This window comes from Pezoporus flaviventris, unplaced genomic scaffold (assembly GCF_033815535.1).
Source record: "Pezoporus flaviventris isolate CSIRO_AGI_PZ_B2104156 unplaced genomic scaffold, CSIRO_AGI_Pfla_v1 ptg000015l, whole genome shotgun sequence".
Lineage (NCBI taxonomy): Eukaryota > Metazoa > Chordata > Aves > Psittaciformes > Psittacidae > Pezoporus > Pezoporus flaviventris.
In genome coordinates, this window is record NW_026892563.1 from 35,830,961 (window position 1) to 35,855,219 (window position 24,259).

At 49.8% G+C, this 24,259-nt stretch overlaps 1 protein-coding gene across 4 annotated transcripts in view; it reads right to left on the reverse strand.

The window, feature by feature from the left end:
- Positions 1-20,419: 20,419 nt before the first annotated feature.
- The window catches only part of LSAMP (limbic system associated membrane protein), a 983,104-nt gene continuing 979,264 nt past the window's right edge, over positions 20,420-24,259 (reverse strand). For all 4 annotated transcript variants that reach the window (XM_061454023.1, XM_061454026.1, XM_061454022.1 and 1 more), the window contains one exon: positions 20,420-21,090. In XM_061454023.1, coding sequence (XP_061310007.1) covers positions 20,993-21,090 — 98 coding nt within the window. In that variant the 3' untranslated portion in view covers positions 20,420-20,992. The remainder of the gene's footprint in view (positions 21,091-24,259) is intronic.

The following is a 24,259-nucleotide window of genomic DNA, read 5'->3' on the forward strand; positions in this document are numbered from 1 at the left end:
TGAGACAGACCTGAGTGACTTAAGAACAACACGGTCAAAGCTAAGAAGCTGCCAGATTTAATGGTGGCCTAAGTGGGTGCTGGTGTCTCACAGGGGAGACTCTGATGGCTTTGGATGTGGAAACCATGGAGAAGAAATCCATGAGGAGCAGCCTTGTGTGAGATGATACAGAAACCACTTATAGAAAAGAAGACAATTACTGATAGAACACCAGCACCCAGCGAAGGGTTGAGCATCGGCACTTCGGCTTCCTGACCAAAAGAAAAGCAAAGAGACAGGAGACCTAAGCCATGGGTTGCCACCCTCAGCATCCTCTCCATGCAGACAGCGCCAGACACCCCACAGAGCATGTTTAGGGCTGGAAGTGTGATGCAGGGTGCATAGGGACCTCGCACACTGACTGGTCCCTAGGAAAAAGCTGCAGACGCAGCGGCATCACTGCCCTGTCTCATGGCCAAGGGGAGGGTGAGGAAGGTGCCCAGGCTGCGGTGGAGGCTGACTGGGACAACTGTGCCACGGGCTGCTGCCTCCCAGCCCCTCGCCAGCAGAGAGCCCATTAATAAGGCTTTCCAGCCTGTCACTTCCATGCTGAATCCTTTGAAAGCCACACTCCTCTGGGCCCATTAGAGGGAGGAACTGTCTCTGCTGAAACATATGGGGCTGTCAGGCTCTGTCTGGCTGTTGCTCTGAAAGCTGCCGCTGATGTAGCTGTTTGCTGACAGCAGGGTAAAAGCCGTCTTGAGGAGGCTGTGAAATAGGATGGGGGCTTGGGAAGGGGCTGGGAGGACATGTCGGGTGAGCTGGGAGGGATGCTGCTGAACAGCGTGCTGGTATAGGATGGGCTGCAATGGGTTAAAAGCCAGCCAAAAGGCTGCTGAGCTTAAAGAACCCTGTTCCCAGTGTGTGACAGTGGGAAGAGGTACCTCTGACGACAGCTGGAACAAGCTGAGTGGTGAATACTCTGCAGCAGCAGAAGCCAGGGCTGACAGAAGAGTTGTTTGGGCTTGTCTGGGGAAGGAGGGGATGTCAGCAGTGCTGGGTAGGCTCTATGGGGACGGTGCGAGAGGGAAAGCATCATGCGGTCGCACAGCACTGGAGCTTCTCATTAGCACACCCACCCCCCCAGCTCCATTTGCAGAGACTGAAGAGGATTTAATGGAGTCCCTTGACTTTTTCCTCTGAAATATTCATAGGTTTTAGCAGCCCATTTCATGCTCACCTCCTCCTCCATTAGAGAGCATCGAAGAGGGACTGGTGGGAAGCGCCCTGGTGGAGCCGGGGAGGCAGATAAAGGGACCTGTGGCTCTGGGGACTGACCAGCTCCTGTGCTGGTCCCTGTTCCCCTTACCAGCCCTTTAAAGCTACTGGGCAGCATGCACACGGGGGTGATGAGCATAGCGGGAAAGGAGGGAAGCCAATTAATCAGAGAGCCCTATGTGGAGCTGCTGCCCCCACCCCTGTCACACACATCCACAACACGTCTGCCTCCCTGCCCGTCTGCATCATCTGCAAGGGCAGGAGCTCTGTGTGAATCCCACAGGCTGATGAAAAATGCCTGGAGGCAATTGATTTCCTCCGTGCTTTAGCACTAATTCCCGGTGCTGGGATACAGGGACAGCCCAGAGCTTGAAAAGACCGTGCGGAAGCGTGCTGGGTTTTGGATGCCCTGTCTGCAGGACCTGACACAGCAAAGGGCCTGCCTGCAGGCGTGGGGGAAAGGTGTAATAAACAATGCCATTGCATTCTGCTGTATGAAGTGTCCCTAAAGATCAGGGCCAGGTGGGATGTCAGAGCATCATCTGCATCATCCCTACCTTGCACAGAGCAAGAGCAACTGGACTTGCGGTGCATCAAGGCAAGCCTCCCATGCTTGTGGTGCATCCTACCACCACATAAAATAGATCCTTCTCAGGTATACGTATTTCCATTTCCTTGTTTTCTCTCTCTCCTGTTTGACACTTTCTAAGCCTGTTAGGTACTAAAGCAGGCCTCTATTAGTCTAAGTTACTAATGTGTCCCCATCAAAGCCCAGAAACAAATAGCTCTGAGATTTTGGGGGTGGGCAGAGGTGCAACTCTCTGCTCCAGGTTCAAACTCTTTTGCAGCGGCCACACTCCTAAAGCTTGGAGCTTAAAGTCCTAAGCTTGTATCAAGGACTCCATGGACTACAGTAGGACCTGGATAGTGCCCTAAGAAAACAAACTGTTCCTGCGGCAGTGCTACCACAGTAAAAAGATAAGAGATGCTCAGCAAGGGGCTCCCAAGTTCACTTTGCTCCTATCTACATCGACAGAATCTTTTGGATGAACCAAAAGAGCAAAATCTTCATGCTAACAGGTCATTCACTCTGGCTGACAGAGACAGGAAGGGGGATTATAAATGTACAGGCTCCTGTGGTTTGCCCTGCTGGGTTAAAAACCAGAGCAAAGTCACAGATGCAACAGCACCTATTTGTTCTTACTCTCAAAGCACTTGTCAGGCTGCTTCCCCTTCCTCCCCATACACACACACACATGCTCCAGGAATCAGATGTTCGTGTAAGCGTTTGCAGGATGTTCCATGCCTCTCTGAAGCGATAATCAACATGCCCAGAATCAGCTTAATTACTGAGCATTCATCACACGCCCACAGGCAGCTCCATGCAGCATCTCTATGAATGAGTCTGCTGGTTCTGCCTCTGCTGCCAGACCCTGCTCATAATCAAGAACTTGGGTCCTTACATCTGAGCTGTTGGGTTGTCTGCCCCTTTATTTCCAGGGAGGGAGAGAGTTCATAAAGCAGCAGCAATACATAGGTAGACATATGTACATAAGGTCTTAGGGTGAGACTTGGCCACCTATGCCTTTTTGCAGCACTCTCCATGCAGGACAGACACGAGTGATCCTAGTTTTAAACAATCCAGGTCAGAGGTTTAAACCCACCAATCAGGTCCATAGTCTGGCAATTAACTCTATCAAATACCTAAGTACCAAGAAGGGTTAAACTATGAAGTTTTGCTTTACATGGGTTTCACCCTGACACGTAGAGGTGCTCAGCAGATAGTCACTTGCAGAAGAGCTGCTTGGTTTAGCTGAGGCACTCAGAAAACACACTGCTGAGGAAGGAAAGACAGCACTTTCTGAGGCAGCAAAGTGCATCTCCTGGGAGAAAAATCACCATCCATAGCTCATCAGAACTTCTCTGAAGGATCTTCCAGACTGAGGCTGGGGGGATCTGCAAAGATCATGGTCCTGCCTTCACTTTCTATCAGTGCCACTTTCTATCTATCAGCCCCATAGCAAATCTCCTTCCTATAACTTCTCAGGGTACTATGCGCAGGTGGAAGTAAGATGCAGGCTGCCCCTCATCTCTCTGTGTTTACCATCTGCCCTTGTTAGCCTGACAAGGTCTGGGCTCTTCACACAACTATAGCTGTCTTCACTTGCTTCCCTGTTTCACTGCACTAGCAAAACCCAAATGATGACCCTATCCCAGTATTACACAGACTGGAAGCATTTAAGACCATTGAAGTCACCTTATTCTCAGTCTAAAGCCAGAACACAGCACTGTACCAGCTACTAGGAAGAAAATTAACTCCATCCCAGCCAAAACCAGGGCACTTCTCTAATTTATTGTTTCCTTGTGGAGTTTGGGGACCACAAAACCCAGAATCAGGGAACCCCTTTCTGTCTCTACTGTGCAAAGTCTCCCTTCATTTAGAACACAAATCCTGGTGTCATATGTGCACTGAAACAGCGATGTAATCAAACCAGCATTTAGATCTGAAGCAAGGGCAAAGCTTGCAAACACATGTTCACTTCTCCACCCCGGCACGTTTACACACAGGAGGTGTGACTTCTCCTCTCTGTTCATAGAGGAGAATTCTAAAATGGCCAAAAAACATTTTGCCAAATCTTCCCCATCCCAATATTTTAGCTATTCAAGACCCTTTGTATGAACAGGCCATTTTTCACAAGTGAATAAGATGCTCCAGCAGCATCAGGATGCTCAGTTCTAGCCATTCAAGTTTGGTGTTACCCATACCAAGACTATAGGACTGTCTCACATCACTGGGGATGCTTCCAGACCTCAGATGTCTGACAGCCTTAGTAGCATCAGAGTAGTTCTATCACTAACAATGTCGTTGCAACCCCTGGAGCACCATGCAAAGGATGAGCATTACAATGAAGGGTTGTGAAGGCTTAGACCCTCCAGACAATCTGTGATACCTACCTCCTGGTTGTGCAGCCCAGGGGCGCAGGAAGAGGCAGAGCACACGACTGAGCTCATCTCTCAGCACTTCATGCAGATCAGGTCAATAACTATTCTGCTCCCGAGTATTTATTCTGCAGGGAAGAGGATGGGAATATGACTCCTTTAAGCCTTGTTAAAAATACATGCCATGAAGACGGCTGTCTTGTAAGAGTAAAAGCATCTCCAGGGATGCTCCCTGGGGAATGCCTCTGTAAGCAAAACACCCAGCAGGGAAAAGGCTTCTGGGACTGCCTCTGTAGGTGAATGCTCTGCTAAGTGGAACGCCTTGGGAGAGCACGCACCCGCGCAGTCTCCTACTCCTCTCTTTCCCCAAATAGCACTTCCCATCCTTACAGCTCTGAATAAACCTGCTGCAGTCACACAAAATCTGCACGTGTATGCTAAGGGTTTCTGTCAGTTCATCGTTACCAAGCTCGTAAGATCACATTTTAAACTGGAAACACCTTTTCAGCTCACTCAGATCCTTGCCAGGACCCTGGGCTGTGCACAGCGCGGTGGCACTGCACGTGGGCATGGGCCTCTGCTTGCAAACAAGCACAGTCAGCCACCCCTTCTGCTTTGGTTAATAGCCACGTTGAAATGCCACTGTCATTCACCCCTGTACAGTGGCAGCCACCTTGCCTGGGCAGCCTTTGACATGGGGTGACATGGTAGCTGGTATGACAGGGAAAGAGAATGAGGATTTTAGGAGGCCTTTGCATAGAATCATATAATAGAAACAATCATAGAAGGCATAAAGAAGGCAAAGCGCTACTGAATCAGTGACTGGGGGTGCACCTCTTGCATCATGCTGGGGTAAAGGGGACTTAGGGGTGGCAGCACTCCAATAATGCTGCAGGGTTTGGAGAGCCATTCGGTCTTCATGACAGCCACAGCAAAGCATCCCTGTGCTGCTCAGAACAGATCAGCCCTGCTCTCTGCTGCTGTGGAGGCTGCTGGAGGGGAAAATTAGATTTGCCTTTTGTTCAGGAAGCCTCATGGAAAGGCTCAGCTCAGCAGCTGGTTGAAAAGCAGAACCTGCCCATGGTGCATGCACATGGGTATTGGGTTGAGAGGGACCCCGCGAGCTGTACCTTCTCCCCATCAGCTGGCTCTGATAGCTCATGCTCATGTAAAAGCGCTGCATCCCAGCACAGAGACATCAGCCTCTCTCAGCAGCTGCCCTGCTTGTATTGGAGAAGACATACTTTTAAATGATGGAAGAGATCCTTGGGGTCCATCCTTTGCTAAACCAGGCTCAAGGCCCTTGGTGTATGCATGAACTGCCTTGGCTGACTGTGGATGCCGCTTTCCCATTCTCATCCCACCAGAGAATGTCATGGCACATCCTGACAACACACAGCTAAAGAAGGGGCAGGCTGCCCTCCTCCTTTCCTCATGCTGTATTCTGACTGATCACCTCAAAGGCAGTTCCGGTAACATTTTCTGTCTGAAGGTACTGATGCTGGAGCAGCATTGACATTTGCGTTCCTATAAATATTTTTTCCATGAAACATTTTTTTCCTAAGCTGTGGTACAGATTGGAATCAGACAGGTTCAGCTGTTGCTGGATGAAGGGAAGAGCAGAAGCAACAATTTTTAGGAGAACTATCTTAAACTCTGTGTAGGATTCTGATTTAGTAGTAAAAGTGAAGTGCTGTTTGAGCTGATATTCCATTATCCTGTTTGCAGCACATTCTAACAGCATCTCCATTCATGAAACAATTCAGCTCCTGTCCTTCAGTGTTGATCTATTTGTTTTGCTCTAGAGCAGCTTTCGACATGCAATGGTTTTGCCTTCCTGCATACCTGTGTGTACAGGAAAGGCACACACACCTCTCCAGGCTGCCAGCCTTGTATTTGTGTGTTGGCTCCTGAGGATGTCCCCTCTCAGCAGTGTGTTATTGCATGGGGGTGTCCCTTTGTGAACACTTGTTTCTTTTCCATCTTCTGGACTAGCAGAGGGCAATGTGAGCAGACGATAGGCAATGAAAAGAGGGAAAACACAGAAGGCAGGGCTAGGAAAGGGTGGGAGCTGGGATGGAAGCTCATCTTCTGTTTCCACCTGACCAGGTCTCAGTGACCCATTACAAGTGCGTGACTTGCCTGGCTCTGCAGAAGCCACGGCATGCAGTCTCACTGGAGACTCAGCCTGACTTCAACTAGAAACCCTTTGTTCTCTTCAGCTCTGCCCTCACTTGCAGAGCCAGGCTGTCCAGATGCAGAGCATCTGCCTGCACACGGTGAGGGCTGAGCTTCCAGCCCATCACAATCAGAGATGCAGTGATCCCATTGCACTCATTCCTGAAAATTTCATCCCTTCTTGTTGGAGACGATAATAAAGGGCCTCACTCTCTACTGGTATATTCTCAGCACCTCTGCAAGGTGAATGCAAAGCACTATCAAATCCCAAGGGTATCATTCCATCCCTGCTCTCCAGTGGTATAATAGATAAATCACCCTTGACAGTGAGTTCAGCCTGATTTGTCTCCCTTCTCTACTCCCTTCCTATCAGATACTGCAGCACCTCCCTGCCTCCCAGCTCCAGCAAGATGTGCAGCTACTTCTAGACAGCCTCTTTCTACACCACTGTTAAGTTACTGAGATAAAAGGTTCCCACCTTCATAAATAATCAATGTGGGCCAAATGGCTCGTGCTTGCTCAACAAAATCATGCACTAGAAACAGGAATGGAAGAGACAAACACTAATGCTGCAAGGAGATTAACTACCTAACAAAGGTGGAAAGGAGATTTGAATAACAGACTAACAAGTGAATATGAGTAGAAAACAAGGGAGCTGAGCACCCACAAAAGCTTCATATGTAGCCACAGTTCTTTTACCTACATGGGTGAATCCCTCCTGTTTGATAGGTTCTACATGTAATAACTTGGACGTAGGAGGGGACTCGGTGGTGTCAGTAAATCAGTGCTGATTTTCACCATGTGGATATCTGCCCCTTAAGGAGGTGTCTGTGCCTAGAACCAAAATTGCACCGTAATTGCACTAATCTTTTCAGGTGACAGAGATGCTGGGTGAGCACAAACAGTGCTATTGTGCTGTTTCTACTGGGGATATCCACAGGCACTGGTAATGAGCATACATGGAAAAAAACCCAAAAGACTCATGCTTGCTTCACCACTAAATAACCTCTCACACCAAGCGGGCACCATCCTTCTGAAGGGAGGCTAAAATGATGCAGATCTGGCACAGTTAGCTCAGGAGGTATCCCTAAGGACTACTGTATTTGTGATATGAATCCCTACTGTTTGTAAGCACTGGACAGAAGCTGCTACCACAGCAAGATTCCATAGACGAGGCTTCCCACTCCCTGCATCACTGCACTGCTTTGACTGGCTGAACACACACATCCAGGCCTGGCTGTCAAGCCCTGTTCTGCAGTGGGTGCTGGCTGCAGAAGGATGCACAGGCTCCCTCCCCATGACACATGCCTGCTCCCAACCTTGATAAGCTTATATCTGTCAGGGCAGGAGGGTACAGGCTGAAAACCAACCACATGTCACAGAGTCAGAGCAGGAGAACGCAATGGCATTGCTCGTGTTTCAGAGATAGGCAGGGGCAGAGTTGAGCAATTCATTAGGGGAAATTGCCCAACCAGCTGAAGAACAGGACTGTTCCCTCTGGTACACATGCAAAAAACATCTTACACAGCTGCTGTCCTTGTGCCCTGAGCCAAAGCCTCCCTGACCCTAACCGTGGTGAGTCCATCCCAGTTTCTCTGTCACATGAAGCTGAGCACGTCAGCTTTTGGCCACATGAGTAGCGATGATTCCCCACTCCTGTTCACCTTCATTGCTGTTTGTTGCAGATACAAATTCAAAAAGGTGAGAGGGAGGACAGCATCAAAGCAAAGGCACCATCCTGCTCTGAATACGTTTCCACAGCTCTAGTATTTACTTAAGAGCAAGGGGGATCACTGAAGCGCAGGAGGGAGAGCTCCAATGGCACAGGCAGTGAGCAAAGGAGTGTGTGACAGCATGTGGATTCCTTGGGAGATGAAGTTTCATTGCTCCCGAGTTAACCTCCTGAGCTTCTCATTGCAAATCTGTCTCATTCAGTGCCTCTTGAAATGAGTTTCCATTTGTCTGTCTGGTGCTAATTCTCCCTCATTTGCCGCATGGCAACCATCATTAGGGGCACAAAGTGCTACCATTGTCCTTTTTCCCTTTCTTCACTCGCTCTCCTTACTGCCTCACGGTTTGTTAACTCTGCTATCACTCAGTTGTAATCAGCTCCTCTTGGTCCGGTGTGGCTGCCTCAGGATGTCCCATCCCTCCACTGCCAGAGGACACATTGCTGCCTGGGGCAGGGGGCCAGGGAGGTGCTTTAGAGCAGTTGCAAGCCTTTATTTGAGTGTTGCAGCCCCTTCCCAGAGGTGTTTGGTCTCTGTCCTTATTCCATTTCAGTTAGCTGGTGGGGGTAACAAGAGCAGCACAGGAAGGCTTTGGACAGCATTTAAAATGCCCTCTGATTATGTGCTCTTTGCTTTCATGGTGATTCAGGGTTTGCTTGGAGCCAGGACCCGGCTCTTGGCTGCTGGCTCCTTACAAAGAGGGGATCAGTTGTGCCCCCTCAGGAAGTGAATAACCCTCTGCAGCCAGCAGCACACCCAAAGCACACCAAGAGGTGCAGCTCCCTAGGGAGATGCCCTGCTCCATCATCCTCAAGGAGACAGCAGCCCAAAGCCACGCATGCACACCCATCCCTCCCGCAGCCGCTTGCTGCCAGATCACTTGGCAGTGAAAGGCCTGACGGGGCTCAGGCATATGATGACATTTCTGTCCCGCTAGCAGAGCACACAGCGCTTATGGTGACGGGTAGCAGGGCCATGTCAGCTGCAGCCCCATCCTGCAGCGTGGGAGGCTTGCCCTGATGCCTGTCAGCAGCTCTGCTGTGCCAACCACCACCCCGCAAAAGCCTGGCAAAAGAGCAATGTACCACTATGAGCAGGAGCAACTCGCTCCAAGAGCATGGCACTGTGCTCATCCTCACCCTGTGCCAGGGATGGGAACAGCAACACTGCTCCCTGCTCTGCCTCAGATGCACTGAGAGAGGCCCCATGCACGGGTACCAGAGATGGAGCTCGGGTACCACTAGCAGCTGCCTTCAGCAATGAACCTATGGACATCTGAGCTTCTGTGCCATGGAGAAGAGCTTTGAGCACCCAGAGGCTGTGCTGAAGGCTCTGTGGTGGAAGGAAGGTCTCAGGCTGGGTAAGGTAATGTTCATGGAAAGATATGGCGAGCTCACCCCTTTCTTCACAAGCCAGACAACCAACACACAAGTACTGGTGGTAAGAAGGGGGTTGTCTTGGCTCTGCTAAACAAACCAGTAAAGTCAGCAGCCAGTACGATGGTCTGGGAGAGGTTCTTCATGGCTGGAGAAGTCCTCAGGCCACTCTACAAACGGGTGATGAACCCACAGGCAGGCACAGCAGCCTTTATTTGAGAAAGCTTCCCAAAACACATTGCATAGAAGACGCATAGTGTAATCTCAAGCTGCTGTGGCTGAATGTAGTGTCTGTGTTTTGTGTTACTTGTGCCAACTGAATCTTCCAGTTCAGTTCTAGAGATCTTCCAGTAATGATCGTTGTGCCACCCTTATATCCAGAGACCCATCTGCCTTCTTGTATGACCTAGTATGCTGCTACTTTGCCGCAGGCTGTGCCACCTCTTTGCATGCTGCTGGATGGTGCTGGCTGCCATACAGCCAGGTGGAGGCAGGGCTCCCACCATCAATCTCTAAGAAGACCTCCTCCTTCTCTGCCAGGATCTCTGGTGGTTCCTTTGCCCCTGCATGGCATTGAGAGAAAGAGGGTTTGGACATGGCATATGACTGGGCAGGAATGATGGGGAAAGCCCAGCTGGACTCAGAGCTTCTCCACATGGCTGTTTGCGCTTGCTCACTTGCCTAGGGAATGGGGAGGGATGGGTTGCAAGGAGTACGCCTGTAGACTCTTTGGTGGAAGATCATTGCAAGATCCTTTGGCCTGAAAACAAAATAGCTTCTCTCATAACTGATGCTAATTATTCCACTTGCCTGTAGTGCGGATTAGGTGATTATACTCCTTAAAAATGTCTATGTTAGATAAAGTGCATGGCCTCAGTGCTGGGAGGGGAACCCAACGAACAACAAGGCAAAAATAAAACCCACCTCAATTCAGGTGTCTACCAGAAACAAGTCTGCATGACTATCAGAGCTACATGGGATCACACAGAGCTGAATGCAGGACCAGGACTGGAAGCCAGGTACCCTGTGAGGGACTGAAGCTTTGCCTTGTGCATCCCCACTAACCCCCTCTTGGCAGCATCCTCGAGGGATTCAGGCCCTGGAAGTGATTTCTCCATTGGAAGGACTGGGTTGCAAAATGGATTGCGAGCTAAAGAAACAGTCTTGGAAACTGGGCTACAAAAGATGGAAAACCCAGATCCATATGCTGGGCTGGCAGAAGTAGGTGGGACCATCTACTTCTACCAATGACTTCCACAAACTCTCTCATTGCTACTACTGCATGCCTGTCCCATCAGGGGACTGCACTCCTCAAGTCCCAGGCACAGAGCTGGATAAAGAAATCAGCACCAAAGGAAGGGGTAACAGCAGGTCAATGCCGAGGTGTGATTTCCAAACCACACCTAAAGGGCGCCTTGCTGCCATCCAGCCCATTTTGGAGCAGCTCTCACCTGGCAGAGTAGCGTTATTTCTGCTCAGTGTGTTAGCTGTCATATTTTAAAGGACCTAAAATCAGATTTATTACCAAGGTTATTTGAATGCCCGAGTGCTCTATTCTGCATTTCAATTAGCATCTTCCTCTCTGAAAAAATGGTTCAAAAGCTCATTCCTGTAGGTTCCTGGTCACTGCAGCATTTTTAAGCTAAACTGGAAAGGCAGCACTTTTGAAGATAAGTAGTACATGTTCTTCTATCTATTTCATACACTATGAATGTATTAATCATCAGAAGGCACTGTGTAAAGCTCATACTCTCCAGTGTGATCCCAAGTTTTCATGGACATCGCACCTGCCATGTGTGGACAGAGTTTGTGACACAGACAACAGACCAGTAACAAGGTGTTAGGTACAGGTATCTTTCTGCAAGCAGCTCATTGCAATTTCCAGCTCTCCTACGTATCCCAGGCCATTCAAATATGCCCCTTCAAGATCCCGGGATGCTTGGGTCTGGATTTTGTGGTAAGTAAGTTGTGACATTTGCATTGATTTATAACCTAGCTCAAAGTGCCACATTTTGAGAAACCATATTCAAAAAATCCTCATTTCACATCCCAAGGATCCAAATACAGCGTCTCTGAAACAAAACACTGCCTTGGGATTCCAGCTGCTGATGGACACAAGGACGAATCCTGTCAACCTTAATAGTGCCAACAATCTGATCAGGTGTTTTACCCACTGAAGTTTATGTCTCTAAACCCAGCTCTTCGCCTGCTCTGGCAGAGCCTGCTTTGGACAGCAAAATCCAGACTTGGCTGAACTGTGAGGCAATTTTATGGCTGCACATTTTCCTGTGGCCTTTGAGCACGATAACCCTTAAACTCATTTCCAATTGCAATTTAGCTGTGTTTGAGCATAGTTGGCCAGTGAGGAAAGATGAACACAGTCCCTGGAACACCTCCTCACTTTTCATACTTTTCTGGAAGTTCTGACTTATCCTAAGTGCCAAGAATTTAGCTCCTCATTTACCGGTAGGTCTGCATCACTGCTAATAATTTCCTATGTACCTTTCCCAGTGACAAGGGGGTACCTCTAATAGCTCCTGCTACAGATAAAGTTCTTCATAGTAAACGCAGCAATTAATGCTAATGAGTCTGCTGTTAGCAAGTCATACTATTGGTGTTATGCTCACGCCTCACCAAATGCAAAGCTTCGGTTTGTTAAGCAGATGCCAGTGTTAACAGCCAAATTCTCTTCCCATGGATAAGTTAGCGTTAGTTAAATGTGCCATTAAAGATGATAACCATTGCAAATGTTAATGAAATAGAGGCTGTGCTTGCCAGGGGTTTTGCTGTCTTTTTTAGTGTTGTCTTTAAGGTGGTGGAAGTGAAAAGACACAGGCAGCTTTTCCACATGTGTTCAGAGCAGAAACGGAGGTGGAGCTCTGTAAAGCTGGTGACATCCACGAAGAGCACAAGAAGTGTGTTTTGTTTCCACTCGGCAACTGGCCAGTAAAGCCTAGTATTGATCTTCATACCCATACAGAACACTGACACCCTAGTCTGGTGCTCTGCCTGTGGTCCCCCTGTTCCATAAGCCCCGGCTCTCCTGGTGCCATGGAAGAGAATGGTGGTGATGGAAGAGGGTTCAGTCTCGAATAGCAGATGTGTGGTAAGTACTAGCCATGTTCATGTTCGCAGTCCTGCTTATGCCTAACACTTACTGATGCACCTCTGCTTAACATGCTGGTGGTGCTGGGCTTCTGAGAGCAGGCTTTATTTGATTTCATGCAATGTAAGAAACAAATCTGTACTCTACTGAAGAGCAGGCTCTCGTCATCCTATGTGACATGGTCCAGAAACCAAATTAAATGCACTTTTTCATAGAATATACTGCTATTTTGTATGTAGGTCTCAAGTCTCCACCCCAGCAAACTGTAAATAGGCAGTAGAAGAGAAGGTAGAAAGTGAAACAGAGGCAGTGAAGCCACCACACAGATGCTGCGCAGAGCAGACCCAGCAATAAGAAGCCCTGTTTTTTTCACCCCAGCAGTGTGTGATGATGAGACCACCTTGCCCACAGAACTGCAGCCAGGCTCTTCCACAGCATGGCCCTGTGCAGCCTCTCGCTGCTGCGTCAGCGTTAAGGTTGTTGATGTCCTCGGCTCTGTCCCTGATATGGACCATGTGGACATATCCCAGGTGATGCTTCCTCCTTTCACCAGACTCCCTAGATCCTGCTTCTTGGTTTCCTCACCTCTTTGGCTGTGTTTCCTTGTCAACTTGCCCTGGCTACTCTGCTGCTCTTTCATAGACTCATAGAATAGAATCACAGAATAGAATCACAGAATGGTTTGGGTTGGAAACAACCTGAAGATCATCCAGTTCAAACCCCTTGCCATGGGCAGGGACAACTTCCACTAGTCCAGGTTCCTCCAAACCCCATGCAGCCTGGCCAGGGCCTTGAGCAACCTGCCCTTCTGCTATAACCTTCCCTTCAGCAGCATCCTTCCCTTCTGCTCTCTTTCTCCTAACCTATCCTTGTCATGCCTGCTTGTGCCCACGGTAAACATTTCTGCCCCTCACTCCCTTGCCCTGGCTGCCCTCGTTCCAAGCCTCAGGCTCTCTCCATTCCCCTGTCTTCCCTTTCTCTCAACATAAAACCTCTCCAGTGCTGTGTCCTGCTCTGTTTTCTTGGCCAGCATCTCCTGCCTCCTTCCCCACTTGCCTCCTCCTTCATCACCACTGCTGTGCTCTGACTTTCGGTGCTCTTCTCCCATGTGCTGCTCAGCCTCAGACAACCCCTTTCATATTCCTCCTTGCTCTTCCTTTCATGGACCTGCAACCCTGATCTCGACCTGCAACCCTGATCTCGACCTGCACACACTCAGAATTAACGCTATTTAATTAAAAACAAGTGGATAATTGCAAGAGCTAAAGGCTTCAGGGCTGGGCACTGCAGTTCCACCCACGTCACCAGCTGTGGACAGCCGCTGCATCCCTCCTCTCCCAATTCACACTTATGTTCAGCCAGCCTGCTCCATTCACCCTCAGGCACCAGTCTGCTCGGGGTGACCCCAGACCCAAACCCCTTGTCCCTGCCCCGCTTGCAGCCCTGGCAGGTGAGGGAAGGGGCAGCCTGGCCCATGTCCCAAAGGTAGGCGGGGAAGTCATCACTAGGCACGAGCAGCGAGGAGACAAGGCAGGGTGTGTAAGGAAGGGAGGAGAAATGAAGAAACAGGACGTCCTTTTCACGTTTATTTAATTTTTGTATTTTTTTGTTCTTTTTTTAAGATCACAGAAGAGCAGAGCATTCATACATGTAAAGAAACAGAAACGAGAGAACAGAAGTGAAATACATTGATAAAAGAACAAAATAAAAAGCTTCTTTATTTCTTTGATTTTTCCCATCGCTGGGGTTTGTTTCGTTCCATTTGTCGGGTTGGTTTTGTTTCTCTGATTGGTTCTTTTACACACACACTTGCGCTTGTTTCCAGTTTTCTTCCACAAAAAAACAAACCAATGGCAAAAAAGAAAAGGGCCGTTTTCTCGTTTCGTTAAAGAGAAGTTCAGCTCATGTCTACAGTGCTGGGGAAAAATATATATAAAGATATAGATATATATATATATTTATATGTATATAACACTGTTAATGAGGAGAGTTCTAACCACCCCACCGTGTAGCAAGAAGAAGGGACTGGCCTTCGTTCTCAAGGTCTAGAGAATGAAACTTGGCTCCAGCTGGGAAAGCTGAATGACTCTGGGAGGCGATGGTGGCACCAAGGAGGCAGGTTCCTGCTCTTTGCCCCCTCCTCCCTTTCCTGGCACACACCTGTGCTCCCTCAGGAGGTCCCCATGTAGCTGTGTGGGCAGGCAGAGCCATGGGAGCAAGTGCAGGAGCGTGTGCGTGGCTGTGCGTGCGTGATGGAGGGCTAGGGATGGAGAGTGCCTGCATGGTATCCGTGAGGACTCCTGTAGCATGGGTGCAGTAGAGGGTGCGCGTGTGTGCCTGTGTGCAGCTGAAATGGGGAGCAAACATCGTAAGTTTGGAGGACAGCCCCACCTGGGAGGTGCTCTCCTCACTGGTTGGCTCCTCGGTGGTCTTGGTCCTCATCTCCATCCTGTATGTTATGTACAGAAACACCCACACACCTATCCCCGGGGCATGGCTGGAGAGACCTCAGTATCACACTGCATTGCTCACTAAGGCTCCTCACAGAGTGATGTGCACATTCCAGGGGGACAGGAGGTGTGTGCCTGATGCATCACAAGCACAGGCAGGGAAGAGAGGTCCTGTCCTCTCTGGGAATGGCCCTTCTTGGATGTGATCTCTGCCCCAAGGATGCCTGCTATGCATGCAGCCCTGCCACCCGTGCTGTGCTCATGTCCTCCTGTCCTGCACTGCCCCTTCTTCTTCCACTGCCTGGGCACTTCTACAAGGCTTACAAGCTGTGTTAGCTGTGGCACCATCTAACCTGAGCCTGCAACAAGTGAATGACCCTTTGCTTGCCATCTGTCTGGGCTAATTAGAGCTGCTCCTCTCCCTCAAGCCCTGCCTTGGCTGGTCTCCTCACACACAACACCCCAAGCCACAGAGATACAGAGGACCATACCAACATACCCTCACCAACCTGACTTCTGCTTTCCTGTTCTGGTGAGTGAATCAACAAGCAAACACCACATACTGCCCTAGTGGGAGCCAACAAGCAAGCAAAATTCAGGGAGGCTGTAGGAGCTGCCTGAACATCATTCTAGCAAGTTACAGGAAGGAAAAGAGAAAAGGGTTTTAATGGTGTGACACAGCTCTTAGTCAGCAGGAGTCATGCTGTTAAAAAAGGTCTTCTGGGCATCCCATTGGAAATGAAGCCACCCTAGGACTAGCACTGAGAGGCCATGGTCTCCTTGCTGGTGAGCGTGGGAGTTCTGTGCACGGATGATGGACAGCACTTATTCCTATCCTTTTCCACTTGCATCTTGGAAATTACCATCCAGTTTCTCCATCATTTCCCTGCCTGAGGTTCTGTTCTTTCCAGGGGATGGTTTGCTCCCAGCATCCATAACTCAATTAGGTTTTGTCTGCTAGAGTCAGAGAAGCAAGAAGATTGTGCAGAGAGAGACTGAGAGAGAGGACTGGTCACCCCCGAGCATCTCCTCTGTAGGACTGTCTTGGTCGGCCATCCTTGGTGTCAGTTGCTACATCACATCAAGCACCATGATGATTTGGGCTGCGGGTCAGTGTGCTTGGAGGAGAGGAAGCAGAGGTGTGAGAGGGGTTGGGGGGAGAAGAGCTGTTTCCCTGCACCTGTAGATTCCCCCATCAAGGAAGGGAGAAGTGGTTAAGCACTGCACAAAGACTGAGCTGAAACATCTGGTGGCAGGGCTGCAAAGGACTGTCAAGTAGCTCCTCTGACTTCCCAGATCCTCTTCCCCAATGCTTTTGACTCATGAGGACTTGCTGCTGCTTCTCCCTCATATTCCTTCCAAATGTGCAGCTCCCACTCAGCCTGGAGACCGTGTGGCTACTGATGGCGACTTTGTCCATGCTATGAGCTTGCACTTTCACAATGTGACTGCTCAGAGGGGTGGCCTGAGGGCATGGTCTGGATGCACCTGGAGCTAAGAAGAGCTGGTGGGGCTTGGATATACTTGGACCAAGCGTGGGGCAAGCAGCAGTACACGATCTGCCCAAGTGGTGAACAGTCAGTGGTGTGAGAAAGGTGCGCGGACAAAGACTTTAACTCTCGACACGATGCATGTCACCAATGAAATCTTCATGAATGGCACGTTAACATGCACTCGGTGCTAGCATGGGGCGACACAACTTCACTGGTGAAGAAAGCAGGAGGGGAGGAGGAGGGGAGTGCATCACTGAGCAACATACCCGCAAGCTGCGGGGCTGCAAGCAAACAGAAATAAACACAGCTGCCAAGATAGATAAAGGTGCCGGCTGGAGCATCCCACGTTGCCCTTCCCAGCCATTCAGAGACAGGCATCTGCTTCGATCTCTGTCTGACCAGACACACGCTCCAAGCAACATGCTACAGTCATGCATGGAGTTCATGTGGCTCGGGGTGGCTGCGTTTCCCCTGTCCAGCTCCTTTCAGAAGGACTCGCCTTCACCCCCTCCTCTCGGCCATCTGAAAAGGGTTAGAAATCTGCTAGCAAGTATGGGGCCATATATTAAATCTAAGTCTTTGTTCCTCTGCTTGGACATTACCAGACATCTCATGTAACTCTTGTAATATTTACAAACCAGTAGAAGAAATACAATTATTTTTTTTTTTCCATTTTGTTCATTTCTTTTTATAACACTAAATGTTAAATCTCCATCAATCAAACACAATTACACTTACAAGCTCAAGGAACTGGTGTCCCATTCAAAACCCCCATCTCCCCCAGTCCCTAACCAGCTGAGAGGCAGCAGGAAGCAAGAGCCAGCTTTCAGGGAGGGTATGGGGAAGATAGATAGCAACATGAACGCAGAATAGAGGTGAGGAGGAAAAAACAGCTTCAGAGAAAAGGGCCTGAGACATGAGAAGAACCTTCGCAACATCTCCGTCAAAGAAAGAGAATAGGGAAAAGCGTTTGACCTTGCCTGTGTTTCCTATGTTCATCTGGGCTCCCCTCTAGATAGATGCTTTGAGCCATCCCTGCTTGTGTTCAGGAGGATCAGGGGGATGCTCACAGCATCCCATGATGCTTGATTAGCTTCTCGGAGTGAATCAAGCTCCATCCTATCCATTATTCCCCCAGCCCTGTTACAGGAACAGACCTCCAGGAGCAGGGCTCCCAGCACTGCTGCATTGGTGGATGTTCTCAGACAGGTCTGCAAGTAACCGGCTTCAACCCTGTTTCGCAGTGATGTGGCCAGGTCCTGCAGGCAAGATCAAATCCCACCACTGGGGTCGTGGCTGTTTACTCTAGCTAATACGCAGATGGCTTCAACAAAACGGGTGTCCTGTTTTCAGCAATACATTTCCCTTTAACCGTAAGCATCTTTGATGTCTAAAACAATATCCCCCCACAATTTCTTCAGGACAGAAAAGAGGTGAGACAATGAGGTGCCAGGACCTATGACCACTGACACCCCAAAGGGCTCTGATGTGTATGAACCCACTGCCTAGGAGGGACGTCACAGTGACAAAACCACATGCAGAGGACGACATTCAGGACAGACCCTATAATAGCAACCAGGCTGACATCAAAGAGAAGCCCAAACCTAATGAAAATGGTGGAAGCCAGCATCAGCTCACAGCTGTACCAGGGGGATAAGAGGCCCTGTTGCAGCTGCTAAGACACTGAATACCATGTCCCTCTTGAGAAACAGGCACGAGGACTGGAGCCTGAAGGATACAGGGCAATTGTTTCCTGGTCTGCAGCAGGCCAGTCTCCAAAGGAGATGCACAAGTGCCACCAATGACAGCCCTATCTCACAAGGGGGGAGCTGTCCCTGGATACGTTGGTTTTCATATCTCAAGCACCAGCTGTCTAGCTCTCCCCTCTTGCACCAAGGCACAAACACCCCCAGGTATGGCTTTGGGGCCTGGAGGCGCAGTGGGGATACAATTTACCACCATCAACCCACAGCAGATCTGCATCACCCAAACTTCAGTGTCTTGCGTCAGTCTTTAACACTTCCTCGCCCATTCTGGCTGCCTGTGAGCAACTCTTGACTGCCTGCTTAATTGTGCGCCTGCTGCAGCCCAAAGCAGCTGAGCTCAGCAGAAAAGAGGCAGTGCTGCAGTGCAAGGTGTAGGGACAGGCTCACAGGCAGTAATTCCTGTTTCCTTCCTGGTAGGAAGGAAAATACCCAGTGGACATCCCCTCCCGCAAACCCAGAGCCTTCAGGAGCATGGGAGAACCAAGTTTGATGGTGCTTGGAAGCTCAGTAGTGCCAAGCACCTGTAAAACACTAGTGGGATGGTCACTGGGTTTGTACGAGCTAACTCAAGTTCCTCCCTGCGCATCCTTCCCCCCTAAAACCAATTGGCTGCCTGATAAACCCCATGTTTTATTGTCTTTGCTGCTGTGGATGCTGGGGCACATGGCTGGCCAGGAAACACAGGAGTCTTGCACATATGCATTGGAGTGTATGGGTGCTGGCTTCTCCTCTCCCACTGCTTGCTCTGGCTCCTGCAGCCAGGAGCCACCACCCAGCATCTTAACCCTGTTTCTCACAGCCTGTTCTCTCCCTCTCCTTCTCCTCGCTGAGAAGCCACTGGAGCATCTCATTCTGCTATGGGAAGGGTGATGGCAAGAGATAGACCTCCCAGCAAGACCGGCACCCTTCAGAGGAGAAAGACCAGGGGGAATTGTGCTGCCTACTTTGCTGCATCACTTTAACCTCTTCCTTTATAAGCCCAGGATCTGGGACCTGACATTTGTTTTTCTTCTTACATTCATGGGTCCTGGACATTTTCTGATCCCATTTGTTTCAGACGTGAAATCTGCGAAGGGAGCAGTGGTGTACAATGCACACACACCCACACTCACCCTTACACAGCATATATTCCTTTTTATAACAGGAGGACAGTAAGAACAACAACAAAAGAAAGGCTATCGGCTCTATTTCTGCACGACTACCAACATGGTTAGGAACTACCAGATTCTGGTTTTCAAGCTGAGGCATCATTCCTATGCACACACTACACCTAAGGAATGGCTGCTCCAAGGTCTCATCACTCCCATCCCACCAACCTAGCCTCCCCTTCCCAGGAGGGTTGGGTGGCTGTATCCTCTACTCTGTTGTGCTGTAGGCCAGTCCTGGTTTCTTCTGCTTATGTGGACAAATGCACAAGTGTGCCTATCCCAAGCGTGTGTGCAAGCACTCGTGTGTAGTTGCTATGCTTGTACTTGAAGGCTGAGAGTCAGGCAGGTTGCAGGTGGTAGAGAAAACAAGGCTAAGCAAGGGTGCAAATGTACTCTTGCAAGCAAGGTGGCCGGTAGTCAAAAAGCCAGTGAGGATGCTGGAGAGGGCACAACAAGGGAACCTGCACTGGAGCTGCCCCTCTCTCCTCACCCTTCTTCTCTGCCCTTCTCTCAGCATCTTGTCTCACACTCACGAGGCAGGACATTATCTACAGCAGGATGAGCATATGTACACGTGGACTGTTCCTTTTGCATGCTTGGAGAGAGCAAGAGAAAGAGAGAAAGAGGGAAAAGAGGGAGCGAGAGGCACATGTACACGCATGCACGCACGCACACAGGCAGGCATACAAGGGAGAAAGAGAAAGACACTTGGTTGAATTGAGGCAGGGGGAGAGGAAGAGGATTAAAATAAAAGGAAAAGTATGTTTTCAGTGGAGTTGACACAGCTTTAGTTCAGGCCAGCGAGCTCGATGGTGCATGAAGGAGGGGACAGGAAAGAAGGTGTTTAGCAAGGGCTGGATGCACAGGAGCGCAGGGTGAAGTGAGGAGAGGAAGGGTTTTTCACAGGACACCAGTGTGCAGAGAGCTTCAGGAGATTTGCTCTGGTTTGTGGCTTTTTTTTGTAACATCTTCTTATTTTTCTTTCTTTTCAAAAGTATGAACTGGCCGAGCATCAGCTCACAAAAATGACCCAGGGCATCCAAAAAGTGAAGTGGCTATAGACAGCGAAGCATAGCTCTCTTTCCGCAAAAGAAAGAAAGAGGAAGGAAGGAAGGTAAGGGAGTATGCAAAAGAGGGAGGAGGAGAGAAAAGAAAAGGGATCTTCTGTTAGACTGGTTTTGTGGGTGTCATTGGATTGTTTTACATTGCAGCATCCTCCGGCGGCACGATCCTTGCTGGCGCTCTGCTCTCTGCCTTGCGCTGTGTTGTCTCCTAGATGGTTGGTGACTTGACAGCCGGCTTGTCAGGTTTCGGGTTAAATGTTGCTGAGTCTTCTTTGCTATGATTTTTCCTCTCCCCCCCTCTTCGCTCCTGAACACACAAAAGTTGTGAAAGAAACAGTCCTCTCTCTCCCCCCCACCCCTTTTTCTCTCTCCCCTCTTCGCTCTGTCTCCTGTTTTGTTTTGTGTGTTGTTGTTGTTGTCGTGTTGTTGTTGTTGTTTTGTTTTTTTTAATTATTATTATTATTATTTTTAATACTGATTTGTATTAACATTTGCTGAGTAGGCAGAGCAGGGACGCTGCCAGCAGCCACAGTGGGACGGCCAGACTCATGGAGCCGTTGTCTACTCTCCCTGTGCCGGGTCCTGCATGGTGCGAGAAGGGAGAGAAAAGAAGACAAGATTACATGTGGGGCTGGGTGAGATGGGGCAACACAGGACCATGGCACTTTGCTCCTGTGGCTGGGAATGGGCTGTAGGACACAGCTGCCTTCCTTTTAGGTGAGGCTCCATCCAGCCCACCTGCAGGCTCTTGCAGCCAGTTCCTCAGCATCCTCAGTCTCCCTAAGCAGCACCCAGGTGGGAGAAACAGGGCCTGGAGCAAGCAGGAAGGCTCAGCACTGGCTGTTCACCATCTAGGAGCCACTGCCCTGCGAGTGCAGGGACATGGCTCACACCTTCACATATCACATCCCCAGCCACCAGCCCCGCACCTCCCTGCTCCGCCACCTTCTCATCGGGATGCCAGGGCTCGTTGTCATTCTGTGCGGTGGCCAGTGCCTGTCTGCAGCCAGACACGGGCTCTGCTGGGGCCGATTCATCACAGCGCGCCCATCAATAAAACACGGGCCTGAGCAGCGGCCACCAACTCTCCCAAGGGCTGCACCGTAATTATCTGCTTCTCCATCGGGGTGGAGGAAGGCTTTGCTCTTGTGTGCGTGGCCCCTCATACGTGGTGAGGGTGCAGGGTGTGCGAAGGTGGGCGGTTTTTCCTAAGGACAGGAATCACGTACACTGGGGTCTGTCAGAGGGGGCTGGGAGGAGCGCTCTGCCGCAGCAACAAATAACACAGCCTCGCTCCAGGAATATTAAGTGCTAACACTCCTGACATCTTCTCATTCATCCTCCCATTTATGGGCTCCCTTTTCCAGGTGGCTTTAAAGGCAGCGATGCTGTTTGAAATTCACCCTGTGATACCAAGCCTCGGCAGCCTTCTCTTTATAACGGGGCTGGGAGGTGTACGTGGCCATGGTTTTGTAAATACGTGCTCATTGTGTGCATGCGTATACATAGGTGTATGCACATATGTACATTTATATGTATTTGCATGGGTACAGACGCATGTACATATGTGTTTGTATACGTATGTGTATATGCTTATATACATGTGCGTGCACATGTATGCATAAACATACATCTATATGTGTATATATATGTGTATGTATATGTATATACATATATATATGTATACATGTGCAGTGTTTTACACAAAAGGAGTGCAGGAAGATGCTGAAGGGTGGAGATGGAGATATTTGGACTGATCCAGCTGTGGAAGAGAGCAGGCATGTTTACACCAAGAAAAGCTACTCCTAATGGCAGGGGGAGCCAAAAAGAAGAGGCCCTGCTCTGGAGGGCCCCTTGGGATGGAAATGCAGTTTCTTCCTCTCAGAACCTGCAGAGTTTACCAGGCAAAGAGCCACTCTCTGCTGGGTGCAGCGTGGATGCTTTGTGCCTTGCCCAGCAGCACAGTCACTATTAAACTCTAGCTGGTGACTAAAAAGCAGCAAATCCAAGCAGGGTGTCCCCAGAGCCCCTGAAAATCTGTAGCACTTTCATTTGTGTGATTTCTTCCTAATGTAGCCCATCACTTACTAGATCAGCTGTTTGTGCCCCCATTCTATTCTGCCATTATTAAGTATGTGCTGAACTCCGTGGAAAATTTATATTCCATCTATGGCTTCCTTTCTCAGCCCCTGCTTGTCTTCTGTGGCCTGTCACATGCATCCTACAGCACTGTTTTCTCACTCCTTGTTTGGGTGACAGGAACTTATTTACCCCTCTGAGCTCAGGAACCAGTTTAGGTTCAGTTACTACAGTTACCTGACCTGTGCTTCAGAGGAAGCATCTTTCATGGTCAAGTAATTGGGGGGAGGCTGTTTGGGGTCATCTGCATCCCATATTGGCAGTGAAGTCCCAAAATATGACTCCTCTGTCCCAGAAAATAATATGGGCTCAGCAACCACATTTTTACTGTTTGGCTGAAATACTATTTGTCTATCACACACATGTATGTAACATACATATATGGCAACCATCCCACCCCTTGCCACTTTTCTTGGGTGCACATGCAATCATAGCAAAGACACATGTACCTATGGAGGCAGGTGATGCACACCTAGCACAGCAGAGGGAGGGGGTGTTTGGCCTTGGTTGGGCATAGCGTGGGGGTCTGTGTTCTTGGTAATGGACAGAGGTATGGTGTGGGATGGGATGGGATGAGATGGGATGGTAAATAGATGAGCATCTGCAATACCTAAGTATAAGAGGGCATGGTGTGATGAAGGGCCTGGAGCCCACTGTGGTTCAAAGCTGGTGCAGCCCTGCACATAACCCTGGGGGGCTGCATGTAATCCCTGCTTCTTACAGTAGAACAAGCTAACATATGTGCCATGTGAGCTACGGTTACTGTCACGCATGCTCTAAAAACGTGGGAAGGTTATAGTTCAATCACAATATAAAATCCTGCATACTTTGAGAATTAATTCTCAAGTGGTTTGGGGGGAAACATGATTGCTCAAACCTAAAAAGAAAAAAAAAGAGTGAAAACGTTCGAAGAAAATGAAATATTCAACAAACGGCTGGAGCACCTCTCCTAAGAAGCCAGGCTGAAAGAGCCTGGAGAAGAGAAGGCTCTGGAGATACCTTAGAGCAGCTCCAGTCCCTAAAGGGGGCTGAAGAGGGCCTTTTCACAAGGGCATGCAGGGACAGGACAAGAGGGAATGGCTTTAAACTGACAGAGGGGGGACCGAGATGAGATAGTGGGAATAAATGCTTCCCTGTGAGGATGCTGAGGCGCTGGCACAGGATGCCCAGAGAAGCTGTGGCTGCCCCATCCCTGTCAGTGTTAAAGGACGGGGCTTGGACCAACCTGGCCTAGTGTGAGGCATCCCTGACTGTGGCAGGGGGTTGGAACTGGATGAGCTTCAAGGTCCTTTCCAGCCCAAACCACCCTGCGATTCTGTGACCCGTGAGTGCGATCTCACGCAGCAACTGCCATCACTTTTGAACTCTTATCGCTTTCAGCCTCCTTTCCCGGCCCCACCTCGGCACTGCCACGCTGCGACAGCCCACGCCGGCGTGACGGCTTCTGCGCGCGTTCACGTGTGCGTGCAGACCCGGGGCACGCACGGCTGTCACTGCCCAACGCGCCGCGGGGGCGCGCACGCACCCGCGCACCCGCAAACGCGGAGCCGGCGTCCCCACCGGTCCAGCCCCGCCGTTCCCACTGCGCGGCGCCGCGGTCTGCACCGCCCCC